This window comes from Sus scrofa, chromosome 7 (assembly GCF_000003025.6).
Source record: "Sus scrofa isolate TJ Tabasco breed Duroc chromosome 7, Sscrofa11.1, whole genome shotgun sequence".
NCBI classification, from domain to species: domain Eukaryota; kingdom Metazoa; phylum Chordata; class Mammalia; order Artiodactyla; family Suidae; genus Sus; species Sus scrofa.
In genome coordinates, this window is record NC_010449.5 from 23,655,439 (window position 1) to 23,669,123 (window position 13,685).

The following is a 13,685-nucleotide window of genomic DNA, read 5'->3' on the forward strand; positions in this document are numbered from 1 at the left end:
TTACGTCAGTGTTCCTTGCGGGTTGTTTAACCTCATACTAGGTAGGTTCCCGTATCTGTAACAACAGTAGTTTAGGCCTTTTATGTACCAATAATTAAGACTTTAAGCCGTGCACACACTGTACTTCAAAAATGATCCATGCATAACCCTATTCCTGAGACACGAGAGAAATCTCCAAAACTGAGAAGTGGGAACCTGCCAGCTAAGGGGGAACATAAGGTCTTTGACCTCATCTAAAGTTGGAAGCCTGAGGCGTTCCCATCATGGTGCAGCCGAAATGAATCCGACTAGGAACCATGAGATTGCAGGTTCAATCCCTGGCCTTGCTCAGTGGGTTAAGGATCCAGTGTTGCCATGAGCTGTGGTGTAGGTGGCAGCTATGGCTCTGATTTGACCCCTATTCTGGAAACTTCCATATGCAGTGGGTGCGGCCCTAAAAAAGCAAAAAATAAAGTTGAAGGCCTCATCACCCCACCCCCAAGTGTAAGAACGACTGATCTCCAGGAAGCTCTCCCTCTCTGGTTCCCAGACCCCCACCACCACACAACACAACAGAGGCCATCTTGCCTCACAATTCAGTGATGTCCTGGTACCGAGGCAGCTAGCAGCTGTCCCCCCTCCAGCAACCTTGCTTTCTGAGGCATGCTTTTTCTCAGATCCTACCTTTTCCCTGATGATCACAGCTGAAACCATCCTCCGGCTTCTGAACCTCTGCCCATGACCTCAACAGGACATTTCAGCACTCATGGCGGGAAGTCCAAAATGTATCCACAGGGCTCCCACACTGGAGGCGAACAGGGCTTCTGTTCTCGTGCAGATCAGATGGGAGGGCTCACCAGCTCAACAGAGCTTGAAACCTACACCAGTGTCCAATGTACAGTGCCCAGGCTTACCAGAGAAGGCACCCCACTCCCCACAATATGCAAGGCATGCCAGGGACAGGGAAGAATGTCACTCTGGGGCAGCAAGAAAAGGGAAATAGAATCAATACTTGAGTCAGGTCAATTGGTACAAGCTTTCCAGTCTGGCAGACCTGGGCGTGAGTCCTCCAGGCTTTTCCACCAACCAGCTGTGGAGCCTCGAGCACATCCGCCCCCGAGCTGGTCCCCACCCATGTTCAGCTAAATGAAATTTTCTGAGCATTTCCTCATCTGCCAACCAGTAATGTAATTCCTACCTTGCAGAATGGAGAGGAACAAGTGAGAAAACAGTGCCGAGAAAAAGACGCAAGACGTCTGGGCACCAGAGTTCTAAAGCAAGTTCTGCCTAACCTGGCAGGGAAATTTTCACATCAAGGAACACGAGTTCCTGGACTCTGTCTGGGGCCAGGTTAGGAGGCGGGTGGGTGGGTGCAGCAGAGCAGGGCAGGGGCAGGGCCAGGCACTGAAGCGAGGCCACAGCCCGGAGGGAACCAGTTCCTTGGTGGCCTTTGGGTGGCTCAGACAGCTCCCTGCCTCACCCGCCATGATCCTCCCTCTGCCCTGGCTCTCCCGATGTTGCTGCCGTGGTCTCCTGCCATTCTGGCCCCCGGTACTCCAGGGTACCTGGAGGTGCTGCTCCCAGGGTTCCAAGGCAAAGAGAGAAGACGCTAGCTCCGACGGCCTTGGGAAGATGTCCCCCTCCAGGGTAAGTGGCACCAAGAGTGAGGGTGTAGCGCAGGGAGCGCAAATTCATACGCGGGGGGGTGGGGGGCAGGGAACCGCACCGTGTACAAGCCAGCTGAAAGCAGGGGAACCCTACCTATGGAGCTGTGTCCAGCCCCCACCCTCAATTCCCCATCACCCTCCCTGCCCCCACCCCACTCCACTCCAGGCGCCCTCTACCTGCACCCCTCCCTCCCTGCACAGTCCAAGAAGTCCTTGAACAGGAACTTCCCCTCATTTAACAGTTAATTATTTCTCAGGGGGGTTGGGACAGCCAGTCCTCCCCTTCCCATCACATCACATAAGACGTCCAGTTACAGCCCCTGGGCTGTGAGCTCTCATTTCCCTCCCAAACCTACGCTTAAAACAGGAAGCTACCTTGGCTTTGCAGTACAGATGACCTTAAACTAATGGCGCTGGAAAAACAGGAGCAGGGCAGAATTCCTGACTTCCAGGTGGCCCCAGCCCCCTGCCCGGCTGATGCTCCCTCCTAATGCCCCCTCTCCCAGGAGCCCGAGCCCCGCCCCACAGCTGAGCTGACCCAAGCTGAGGAGTTGCTGGAGCAGCAGCTGGAGCTGTACCAGGCCCTGCTGGATGGGCAAGAGGGGGCCTGGGAAGCACAGGCCCTGGTGCTCAAGATCCAGAAGCTGAAGGAACAGATGAGAAGACACAGAGAGAGCCTGGGAGAAGATGCCCAAGCCTCCCACTAGTTCCAACTTCAACGCTCTCCAACTGGAAACACTGTGCCCACCCCCTCCAGCCCTTCAATCAAACATCCCAGCCTCTCCTAAGCCACTAAGAAAACCAAATAAACCACTACAAAGGGCCAGAAGTTGGAAGATAGGGAGGAAGAACCGTGGTACAGCCTTTTAATCACACCCCCCCCCATGTGCCCCCTCCCACTGACCTTGGCCCAAAAGCAGGGTATACTGTCCCTGCAGGAATTTACTTTGGATTGTGCCCTAAAACAATCTCACCCCAAATCCAATAAAGGGACGGAGCGCTTACAGATACCACAGACGCTTGTGTTTTTTAGTTTTGTTAAAAAAATTTCTGACAAATCGGGAAATGGGGGTTTAGGAGTGGTGGTGATGCAAAAGAGGGAAGCCATGGGTTGGGGGTTAGGGGTTGTCAGGGGTAGGTGGCAGTAGTGTCTCCTTCACCCCCATGCTTGGTGTCATCTCCTGCAGAGGGATAGACTTTCTCATTCCCGAATGGTGGGTGAGTCCTCTACCGCGTCTGTTCAACTGAAGAAAAAACACGGCACAGTTAGAATAAGGCATTGAAAAGGAAAGGTGAGGCTGGCAAAAACATAACCCCCAATACATACAGATATTTGTGTAGCCTATGGGTCAGAGAATAGATTTGGGGGTAGAAAAGGGGAACCAATTTGATGAGGAAACACAATGTAGAGAGATCAACTAAAAATCTCAGCAAGGAGTTCCCATCGTGGCGCAGTGGTTAACGAATCCGACTAGGAACCATGAGGTTGCGGGTTCTATCCCTGCCCTTGCTCAGTGGGTTAAGGATCCGGCGTTGCCGTGAGCTGGGGTGTAGGTCACAGACGCAGCTCGGATCCTGCGTTGCTGTGGCCCTGGTGTAGGCCAGCGGCTACAGCTCCGATTAGACCCCTAGCCTGGGAACCTCCATATGCCACGGGAGCGGCCCAAGAAATGACAAAAAGACAAAAAAAAAAAAAAAAAAAAAAAAAAAAATCTCAGCAAGCCATCAGAATGAGGATGGGGAGAAGATGGATGATGAATCTGTCCAGTACCCGACTATGCACAAAACACTTCAAGAAAAACCTGTTAAGGGGAGTTCCCGCCCTGACACAGTGGGTTAAGAATCCAACTGCAGCAGCTTGGGTTGCTGCGGAGGCACAGGTTTGATCCCCAGTCCAGTGCAATGGGTTAAAGGATCTGGCACAGCCGCGGCTGAGGCTCAGACTCAAACCCTGGCTAGGGAACTTCCAAAAAAACAGAAAGGAAAAAAATGGAAAAGTCCGTAAGGAACAAGGAGAATCTAAAGGGTCAGGGGAGCCAGTTTCACGAGATCAATACTCACTGTAGGAGGAAATGTCTATCTCGTCAGGCAGCTCACTAATATTGACTTCAAAGCGATCCTGCACGTCATTGAGGATCTTGGCATCATTCTCATCTGACACAAATGTGATGGCCAAGCCCTTGGTGCCAAATCGGCCGGCTCTGGCCACCTAGAAGGGGAGAGACGATAGAACTGGCAGACCCCAAAAAAGGAAGACACCCAAAGGGAGGGGTAAAGACATAAGCTCTGAAGACAAAGGAACTAGGGGTGGGAGAGGACACGGATGCCTTCTAGGTATGCGGTTTACCCGATGCAAGTAGGTGTCAGAATCCTCAGGCATGTCGTAGTTGAAGGCAATGTTCACCCGCTCGATGTCCATGCCTCGGCCAAACAGGTTGGTAGCCACAAGAATTCGTCGTTGAAAATCTTTAAACTGCTGATACCGAGAAAGCCTTTGTGAGAAAGGAAAGCAGAAAAATGTTGAGATTCCCTTATCTCAAGTCTTTCTTCCTCCCAAGGACACAAAGCACCTTCCCCAACATCTGACTCACCTCTCCTCCTGGGGCATCCCACGGTGGATGGCAATGGCTGGGAAGTTCTGCTCCACCAGGAGCTGGGCCAGGGCAATGCAGCGCTGCACAGACTTCACAAATATCACCACCTGTGTGCGCGCATGTGTGTGTATGTGAGAGACTGGGGGGAGACGCGCATCCGTGAGGGGATGAGTGACAGAGATTATGTGCAAGTTCTCTAAAAGAATTCCTCTTAGTCCTCATCACATATTTCCTCTTCTGCTCTAAATATAACTTAGCCTTTCCCTCTCGCCTCTGATTTTTCCTGAGCAGACAGATATTCTGCAGAGAAGGTATGGAAAAACAGTAACCAAAATTACCACACATTTTAGGACACAAGGACAAAGCCACCTCACGAGAGAGTGCTCAAAATCAGAATTAAGGTCTGGAAAGACCACGACCAAGATTCTCATTCTCCAAAACATCAAACATCAAGGAACCCTAATTCTGGAGAGCAATTTTCGGTGCAAAAAAAAAAAAAAAAAAAAAATCACACAAGTGGTGCAACACTTCTCTCTCGGTAATAGTACAAGAAACAAATAAGTTTAAGAACTTAACAGGTCTAATACATTCTGGGACCTTCACCCACTTATTAACTCTCTTCAAGGATTTTATAATTTGAGGTGTATTTTGTTGAGTATGGAACAGAAAAGCAGTTCCCACCATGCTCGTGCTCAGCCCCACAAAGACATTTTTCTCCTCATTCACAGAACTTCTCCACCATTTTCTTCCACGTGACACACATGGTTTCCTCAATAAAAGGGTCCATAACACAGGTTTCTGCAAGTTAGAGATGTGCTCATTCACTCTCCCTTCTGGACCTTGGAACAACTGACCTGGTTGAACTCAAGGACATCCAGAAGATCAAAGAGCTTCCGGTTCTTCTCGTTGTCCTTCAGTTTCACGTAGTACTGCTGCAACCCATGCAGCGTCAGCTTCGTCTCATCATCCACGAAGATCTCCATTGGCTGGGGGGAGGGGGGAGGGAGGGGGTGGGGAACGGGAGGAGGGCAGAGTGGGGGGGTTAAACCTGGGGGGGTGGAGGAAGTTGATCTCCAATACACCCCATGGGGGGATGGGGAGGAGAGAGAAGATTGAAAACCCAACCCCACCCCCAAAAATACCTATTTTAATGTGGTCTTTCCCAAATTAAGTTAATTTCCTCCCCATCAGTTGAGTTTTAAGACGGCCCAACTGAAAAGTGTCATGGGAAAGGAACTCTGCAGGGAGGAAAAGGCACAGCGTAACCACCCAATGGCAAGGTGCCATTACCTCAAATGGAGGTGGTGGAGGAAAGAAAACAATGGGAAGTGATTTTCAGAAGACAACATGAACCAAACACCTGGGAAATGATGGGAAACAGCGACTCAAGGTCTGAGTAACTCTATCCAAGCTGGTCATAATATGGGAGAGAGGATAAGGACTGCTCCATTTGAGTAATCTCTACACTAGGAGAATCATATCCTCATTAGAAAGGTGGGCATCTTAAAGATCGGAATGTTTCAATGGATGTAAATCAAAATGCCACAAAAAGACAAAAATCACGTAAGATGAGTAACAACCTGCCCTCAGACCACAAAGTTGTACTTTTAGACAAGACTGGTCTTTGAACTAAGAATCAAACCAACTACAGTGTCATATGGAAGGTATCAGTAAGTGGTGCTAAGAAGTCAAATTCAGAGCAGCAGTTACTCATCTTAAAAAAAAAAACCCAAAAAACCACACAACCCTTAAAGGGAAGGAAGATAGCATAAAAAAAGGTGGGAACCAACACAAGATTCAACTCTAAAGCCCAACTTTCCTAGCACTCCTAACTTGGGGACATGGCTTAACATGAAGGATCCAGGGTTTAAGATTTCAGGAAAGGATATGTCATGGGAGAACACCAGAAGCCCAATCCCCAAAGGCAGACTAGCAAAGGCAGTCTTTCCAAAGAGAAGCTCCATGGCCTCCTTCAAATCTAACTTGAGCCCCAAATATAGCTAAACAGTGAGTTATCGTCCCACAGGGAGAGCAGAGCAGGGAGGGAAAGAGCACACTCCACTGCTTCTACAGCTGACCCACTTAGTCCCAGACCCTAACACCCACCTGGTCACATCCAAGTGGAGCTCCTCACTTTACCTTTCCCATATCCCTCTCAGTATTAAAAAAATGTTTAAAAAAAAGAAAAAAAAAAAAAATCTACCACCCCATTCAGAACACCCCCCACCCCCAAACACAAATGGAGGGAAACAAGGAGCACGGCACGCCTTGGGTTCAGGAAAAAAACCGGGAACGGAAAAAGAGGCTGGTTTGGTCCTCAGCTTCCTGGTCAGGTTCCCCGCGGCTTCCGCTGCCGCCATCCACCGCCGGTGCCGTCGCATTCCCCCGCCGCGCCACGATGCTTCTCTGCTGCCGGCTCACATCGACCGAGGTTCCGGACGGGTGCGAGGAGGTACGGATGGGAAGGAGTAGGGACTCGGGGACTGAGGTGCCAAAGGCCCCCACCCCTGGAGGTGGGGAGGGAGTGGATTCATTTGCGCTGTTCGCTCTTCTTTTGGACAGGCCCTGCCAACTGTCTGTCCCTCTCTTGCTCTCCTGCCACCGGGAGGTTACGAGTTTGGGGAGCAGAAGGCTCCGGCTGTATGCTCGATGCCACCTTGAGGGTGCGTGGCTGTAGGGGGTATGTAGGAGACGATGGGTGGGTGGTAGGGCAGAAAATCCTGCCCTCCCCCAAGAGGGAGAAGAGGTTCAAAAATGCTGTGATTGGAAAAAAAAAAAAAAGTCGAACGCTACCCGCTCTCACATTAACCCGACCAAGTCTTCCGGAGTTTCCCTGGCGCCGCGCAGACCCTAACACTAACTGTCTCTGCCTCTGTGTGTCTCTTCAAGGAGTCAGCCCTCTCACATGGGCACATGCCCCCTTCTTGGCGACTGAAGGACAAGGGAGTCTGGAGGAAGAGGGCGCGGAAGGGGAGGAGGCAGCGGGCGGGGAGTGGAGGGAGAGAAGGTAGAAGGGTATTTACGTCTTGCATGAACTTGCGGCAGACTGGACGAATCTCTTTGCTCAAGGTAGCACTGAACATCATGACCTGCTTCTCGTGGGGGGTCATGCGAAAAATTTCCTGGACATCCCGACGCATGTCTACGAGAAAAAAAAAGATTGAAAGAGTCTAGGAGGAGGCAAGCATGTGTCATAAAGACAGACCAGGGACAGGCTTCCCAGTGAGGTGAAGAGCGCTGATGACAGATAAGGAAGTCTCATTTCAGGGGAAGTTGTGCCTCAGGTCTCTCTACTCTATCTCCTCCAACCACCAGGGACACATCCATAGTAGTACCACAGGAAAAAGCAATGGATTTGGGACCAGATTCCAGCTCTTTGTATTCTAACCACACAAGAAATCAGATGAAACCCCAAAGCCCACAATTAGGAAATGGAGATAAAGCCCACTGCAGAGGCTCACAAAGATAAGTCCTTCAAAAAATACTTTACAAGGCCCTCTCCCAACTCCTCTCTCTCCAAGTCCCAACTGTCTACAAGTATCAAGCACCAATTACACTGCAGCTATCAGAGGCCATGTCATGCTTTCTCTGGATCACACTGACCCAACCAGTCAGGCAAACATGATAGCTCTACCTGGAACACACCTTAGAGCCTGCCATCTACGACAGCCAAAGATCACTTGCATTGACTCATCCATGGTGCTAGGTCCCCATCCTTACTCTCTCATTCACCAAACTTATGCTCTTATAAAAAATCCTTCTTTCTTGAGAGTTCCTGTTGTGGCTCAGTGGTAACGAACCCAACTCACATCCACGAGGACACGGGTTTGCTCCCTGGTCCCCAGTGGGTTAAGGATCCAGCGTTGCTGTGAGCTGTGGTGTAGGTTGAAGACAGGGCTCAGATCTGGCATTGCTGTGGCTGTGGTGTAGGCTGGCAGCTATAGCTCCAATTGGACCCCTAACCTGGGAACATCCACATGCCAAAGGTGCAGCTGTAAAAAAAAAAAAACAAAATAAAGTAAAAATACAAAAATTACTTTTCCTTGACCCCATTTAGCACACTGGAATACCACGCCACAAAAACTCCCACAAACTCTCCGTGGTAATCCTGGAATTTAAGTCTAGAGACCCAATCAGCTCTAAGGTCTCACAGTATGTGCTGAACTGAGAATGCCAAGAGTAAACTATCTCCTCTTCCCGTTTATTTTCTCCCCATGACACCTACTATAAAGATTTAGAAACGAAAGAAAGGTGATGTGACTGTGTAATGAAAAACATTATCACAGAAAGGAAGAACACCCTTCTCCTTAGGCACCAAGGATGCTTAAAAAGCCTAACAAAGACCACCCAGGGAAGCCAGAGCCATCAGTCATGGGTGATAGATTAAGAGTCGTCCTGGCACAGATGTGCTCCAGTATCAAATAAACATCATTTGGCTCCAAAAGGCAACTCCCAGGTCACTAGCCTAGTCCCAGCACTGCTACTCACCGAGTTGTTCAAGCATCTTGTCACATTCATCCAAGATAAAGTGTTTAATGTGTTTGAGGTTGAGGCTCTTATTTCGAGCCAGGGCTAGGATGCGGCCAGGGGTCCCCACGACAATATGCGGGCAGTTCTTCTTCAGCACCTCTTCATCCTTCTTGATAGACAGACCACCAAAAAACACTGCGACCTGCCAACCCACAAAAAGAGAGTATCTCACAAAGAAGGAAAGAATTCAAGGTTGAGAAATCTTAACAATGGAAAGTGTTTCCGGGTTTTCAATTTTTAGACAACCTAGAAAACTACTAAAAAGACAGAAAATAAAAGCTACCAAAACCAACAATATAAGAGTACAGATATTCGGAGTTCCTGTTGTGGCGCAGTGGTTAACGAATCCGACTAGGAACCATGAGGTTGCGGGTTCGGTCCCTGCCCTTGGCCTTGCTCAGTGGGTTAACGATCCGGCATTGCCGTGAGCTGTGGTGTAGGTTGCAGACGCGGCTCGGATACCGCGTTGCTGTGGCTCTGGCGTAGGCCGGTGGCTACAGCTCCGATTGGCCCCCTAGCCTGGGAACCTCCATATGCCGCGGGAGCGGCCCAAGAAATAGCAACAACAACAACAACAACAAAAGACAAAAAAACCAAAAAAAAAAAAAAAAAAAAAGAGTACAGATATGCGTACACACACAAGTAAATACAGCTTTCAAACTATATTTAGAAAATTAACACAATTTTCGAATTTTAGAATGGCATAAATAAGCTAAATAACCTTTCATGGAAAAGTCAAAAAGGCCTGTATGCTGACAAACTGAAAAAACTGCCTAATACTTGGTTTCACAGAATCATCAGAACAACCACAACAAAAAATTAACTAGTGGTATTCTATGACATATAATCAGATGGGCAAACAATCTTTTCATTCTAAGGCCCTCTGGATCGCATAAACATTTTTACCGTGCACAAGTGCCACCATCACTTCTTCGCTTTTTGTTTGTTTTTTGTCTTTTTGCCTTTTCTAGGGCCACTCCAGTGGCATATGGAGGTTCCCAGGCTAGGGGTCGAATCGGAGCTGTAGCCACTGGCCTACGCCACAGCCACAGCAGTGTGCGATCCGAGCCATCTCTGCAACCTACACCACAGCTCACGGCAACACCGGATCCTTAACCCACTGAGTGAGGCCAGGGATTGAACCCGCAACCTCATGGCTCCTAGTCAGATTCATTAACCACTGCGCCATGATGGGAACTCCCCACTATCACTACTTTGGTTTTAAACAAATTACTTTTACTTTAAAACTATTACTTCAACGTTACTACTTTTAAACGTAAAATAACTGAGAAAATTTTAACAATCTGAACAAAAGTACTATTTTTTTCATTTCAGGAAAAGGTAAAGTTACATACATCAATGCTTCTCAAACTCTACCCGAGGATCTTGTTAGAATGCATATTCAGGAGTTCCCGTCGTGGCGCAGTGGTTAACGAATCCGACTAGGAACCATGAGGTTGCGGGTTCGGTCCCTGCCCTTGCTCAGTGGGTTCACAATCCGGCGTTGCCGTGAGCTGTGGTGTAGGTTGCAGACGCGGCTCGGATCCCGAGTTGCTGTGGCTCTGGCGTAGGCCAGTGGCTACAGCTCCGATTCGACCCCTAGCCTGGGAACCTCCATGTGCCACAGGAGTGGCCCAAAGAAATAGCAAAAACACACACACACACACACAAAAAAAGCATATTCACACTCACATGAATCAGAATGCTGCAAATACCACAGAAATTATAATGCATATCCAAATGAGCCCTAGAATATAAATCTCTTCCACACCACAACTGCAGCAACTTACTATGTATTGGGTGTAACTGAGATTCATGTGTAGGGGTTTAACCCCTGTGGGACATGCAGACAGCTGCTCTAACAAGTCTCTAATGCCTCCGACTCCCCATACCCTCACCCTCCCAGGTCCCCTTACCCTGGCTTACCTTGACATTGGGCATGTATTTAGAGAAGCGCTCATACTCCTTGCTGATCTGAAAAGCCAACTCCCGAGTGTGACACATCACCAGTACAGACACCTAGGGGGGAGTAGATGGAGAGACACATACAATATATCCCTTCAGGTATGTCACAAAAGCACACCTGGCAGATCACAACTGACTATAGTTTGGAGCTCTAAACCATTAACCCCATGATTACTACAGAACATTCCCCACGGCTGTCAGTCAAGAATGAGAGGTCACCTTAGCAACAAGCACTGGTGGCTCTGAATGCATCATGGAGCTGACACAAACACCCTTCCCGAACACTGCAAACCAAAATGCCTCCTCCAGCACTTTCCCCAAGCATACCTGCCCAGTAACTGGCTCCAGCTGTTGCAGTGTAGCCAGCACAAACACCGCTGTCTTCCCCATGCCTGACTTGGCCTGGCATAGGACATCCATTCCCAGGATGGCCTGAGGGATGCATTCATGCTGAACTATAAGGAGGGGGGAAAAAGGATAATTAGACTTCAGTCTCCAGCTAACTTGGCCAGCTTTTTCACCATGCCAAACCCGTTTCTCTCTACTCAATTCTTAAATGGTTCTTGTCGATTTCCAGACCCTTTCTACCTCTGCTCCCTCGAGTAATCAAAGTAATCCCCAAATCAGACCTTCCCAGTTCCTTCTAACATTGGCCTCCTCCAGTTCCAGACCCCCACAGTCCTGCTAACAACCCTCTTGCACCTACCAATTGCTTGCCTTAGGTGCTCCTGACTCTGTCCGAATGTTTCTTAATCTGTAACAATCCATGACTTTTGAGTGCCTGCCACAGGCCATTTCTCCTACTTAGGCTGTCATGCTTTGGGTCACATAACCCTGCAACCTTGGACAAAATGAAGGACTTGGTACCTGACCCAAAGCCAGCCACCTTTAGACCAGCCATAACGGTTTCCAGAGACCAGAGCTGGCTTGGCTCAAGAGTCCAACCAGCTCCTCTCTGGAAATTTTAAATTAAAAGTCAAAGAAACAAAATTAAAAACAAGCAGACAAGGAGAAAAGCCAGTCACAAGATGAAAAACAGATCTCTATCTAAATTACTTTTACATCACTAGCACTTACTTGTCACCATGAATGAAAAACCAACCTATATATAACTCTTTCTACTGCTAAAACAGTTTTTGGTACTTCTTCCCTAATCTATCTTATATAATTCCGTATCACTAAAAGACCATAACCATGTTTCTCACATCCTTTAAAAGTCTGAGGAAAATTTACCTTCTGATGGATGCTCAAAGCCACAGTCAACAATGGCCCGGAGCAACTCTGGCTTGAGCAGGAAGTCACGAAAGCCAGAGCTGTGGATGGAGACATAGGAGCCCTTGACATCCTTCTTGGCAGGGGCCTCAGCCCCATCTCCCCCAGCTGCTGTCTCCACCTCATCGTCTTCATAATCCAAGAGCTCATTGTCCACATCGTTCTCTGCCATAACTGGGCCGGCAGGGGGAGAAGGGGAGGCGTCTCCGGCTGGGTTCACACAGAATAAGACAGGGGAGAGTGGAGGCTCGAGGAACAGGAGAGGAAAAGAAATACTAGTTTCTGACAGAAGAGCTAGGGAAAAAAACCAGAGAGAAGACTCATCAGTCATGAGCAGAGCCTTAGCCACCTCTTCCATCCCCACACTTTCCACTTTCCCTAAACTATGAAACATTGAAAGTAACAAAAAAACCCACAAGAATTAAAAGGGAAAAGCAAACGTAATACAGGGAATGAAAAAAGTGGTCCCAGAGGAGGTGATTAGGACACAGGTTCCCCAAAACCTCAGCTCAAAGAAGCAGAAACCCGGAAGTTGGAAGGGCAAGATCAGCTTACAAATCCCAGGTCTGTGACAGCAGCAAAGAAAGAAAGAAAGAAAAAAAAAAAAAAACCATGAAAAGCAGAACATAGATAATGACTTAAGAACGGAGAATGAAAACGACAAAATGACAGGCCCTCAAGATCTTGTGCTTTCCCTACGAAGTGTACAATCTCAACTTCTAATACAGCAGCCATCAGTCAAGGGTGATAGATAAAAGTCGTCACTGCGCAAAGCTCTCACTTTTCAAAATGAAAACATCATGTGGCTGCCACCCACCTCTCCCCAGCACTCCAGCCTCCCACTCCTCAGTAACCGCCTTCTGGCGTTTAAAGGCCTTGGGTAACTTATGGCGGGGGGAGGGGTCTAGAGAAATGCCAGACCGGGAAAAATTCATCTCCCCAACAAACAATGAATGAAAAGCAGGCCAATAACTAAGATGAATCCTCTTTCCAGTTAATAAGTAAAACCTTCGTCACCATTGCGTTACTCTTCAGGCCTCACCCCCTTTCCGAAAAACACATTGACACCATTCCTAAACAATTAAAACGCTCTAAATAATAGTGGGAAGGCCGAAATGAGAAAAGTTCAACTAGGCCCAGAAGCCGCCGATTCCCACTACCGCGAGCCGACAACGCAAAAATAAGCGGGAGGATGAAAAGAGCCCCGCCCTCCGCAAATGCCCAAGGCCAGAGGACGCCTAGCGTCACCTCTCATCGCCGCTGGGGCCTCCGATTAAGCAGGCGCCCACTGGAGGAGCGAAGAGTAAAGGAAACACAATGGCGCCAGGGCCACCATCTTGGACTTCCCCCCCTCCCCCGCGCGCCGCTTCCCTGCCTCCGCCCCCCCAACCTTCTTGCTCTTGAAAGGAATGTATGCGGTGGAAGTAACAACTCAATCAGACCCCGGCGACCAGACCGTAGCTTGTACAAGGGTTATCAGGAGCCCTGCGACGGGATGGCCGCAGAGAAACGCAGATGGAGTCGGATTGTGCTGAAAGCCAAACCTTACCTGAACAAGGCGAAGGCGTATGGCGGCGGCAACAGCGACGAAGGAGGGAATCGGCCTTCACTTCCGGTTCCCCGCTCCCCACCCCCCACCTCCGCCGGCCTCCCGCCTTCTTCGCTGTGAGCGCGCAGA

The 13,685-nt window shown here is 49.0% G+C and overlaps 2 protein-coding genes across 8 annotated transcripts; one reads left to right on the top strand and one right to left on the bottom strand.

The window, feature by feature from the left end:
* On the top strand, nucleotides 1,185-2,661 carry MCCD1 (mitochondrial coiled-coil domain 1). Its single transcript, XM_001928888.4, has 2 exons — nucleotides 1,185-1,626; nucleotides 2,153-2,661. The coding sequence occupies exons 1-2, from the start codon at nucleotides 1,465-1,467 to the stop codon at nucleotides 2,351-2,353; spliced, it is 363 nt and encodes a 120-aa protein (XP_001928923.2). The 5' UTR covers nucleotides 1,185-1,464; the 3' UTR covers nucleotides 2,354-2,661.
* DDX39B (DExD-box helicase 39B) lies at nucleotides 2,651-13,657 on the bottom strand. 7 transcript variants are annotated; one of them, XM_005665794.3, is made up of 11 exons: nucleotides 13,398-13,562; nucleotides 11,969-12,301; nucleotides 11,063-11,190; nucleotides 10,697-10,789; nucleotides 8,729-8,912; nucleotides 7,264-7,382; nucleotides 5,095-5,226; nucleotides 4,238-4,347; nucleotides 3,994-4,138; nucleotides 3,708-3,855; nucleotides 2,651-2,890 (listed from the first exon to the last, which is right to left on the bottom strand). In XM_005665794.3, exons 2-11 carry the CDS (start codon nucleotides 12,177-12,179, stop codon nucleotides 2,874-2,876), a joined length of 1,287 nt encoding a protein of 428 aa, XP_005665851.1. In that variant the 5' UTR covers nucleotides 12,180-12,301; nucleotides 13,398-13,562; the 3' UTR covers nucleotides 2,651-2,873. The 7 variants fall into 7 exon arrangements, 5 of the variants coding, with proteins under 5 accessions (XP_005665851.1, XP_005665849.1, XP_020954000.1 ...); XM_005665792.3 differs by lacking the exon at nucleotides 13,398-13,562 and adding an exon at nucleotides 13,256-13,369; XM_021098341.1 differs by lacking the exon at nucleotides 13,398-13,562 and adding an exon at nucleotides 12,825-13,369.

Bases quoted from the DNA above. Each gene is read 5' to 3' on its own strand.
- DDX39B (XM_021098341.1), bottom strand. From the start codon at position 12,942: ATGAATTTTTCCCGGTCTGGCATTTCTCTAGACCCCTCCCCCCGCCAT. The intron at 10,790-11,062 runs GTATGCTTGGGG...ACTCCCCCCTAG, and splicing joins TGGAGCCAGTTACTGGGCAG to GTGTCTGTACTGGTGATGTG. The intron at 4,348-5,094 runs GTCAGTTGTTCC...GCGCGCACACAG, and splicing joins ATGTCCTTGAGTTCAACCAG to GTGGTGATATTTGTGAAGTC.
- MCCD1 (XM_001928888.4), top strand. From the start codon at position 1,465: ATGATCCTCCCTCTGCCCTGGCTCTCCCGATGTTGCTGCCGTGGTCTC. The intron at 1,627-2,152 runs GTAAGTGGCACC...CCCCTCTCCCAG, and splicing joins GGAAGATGTCCCCCTCCAGG to GAGCCCGAGCCCCGCCCCAC.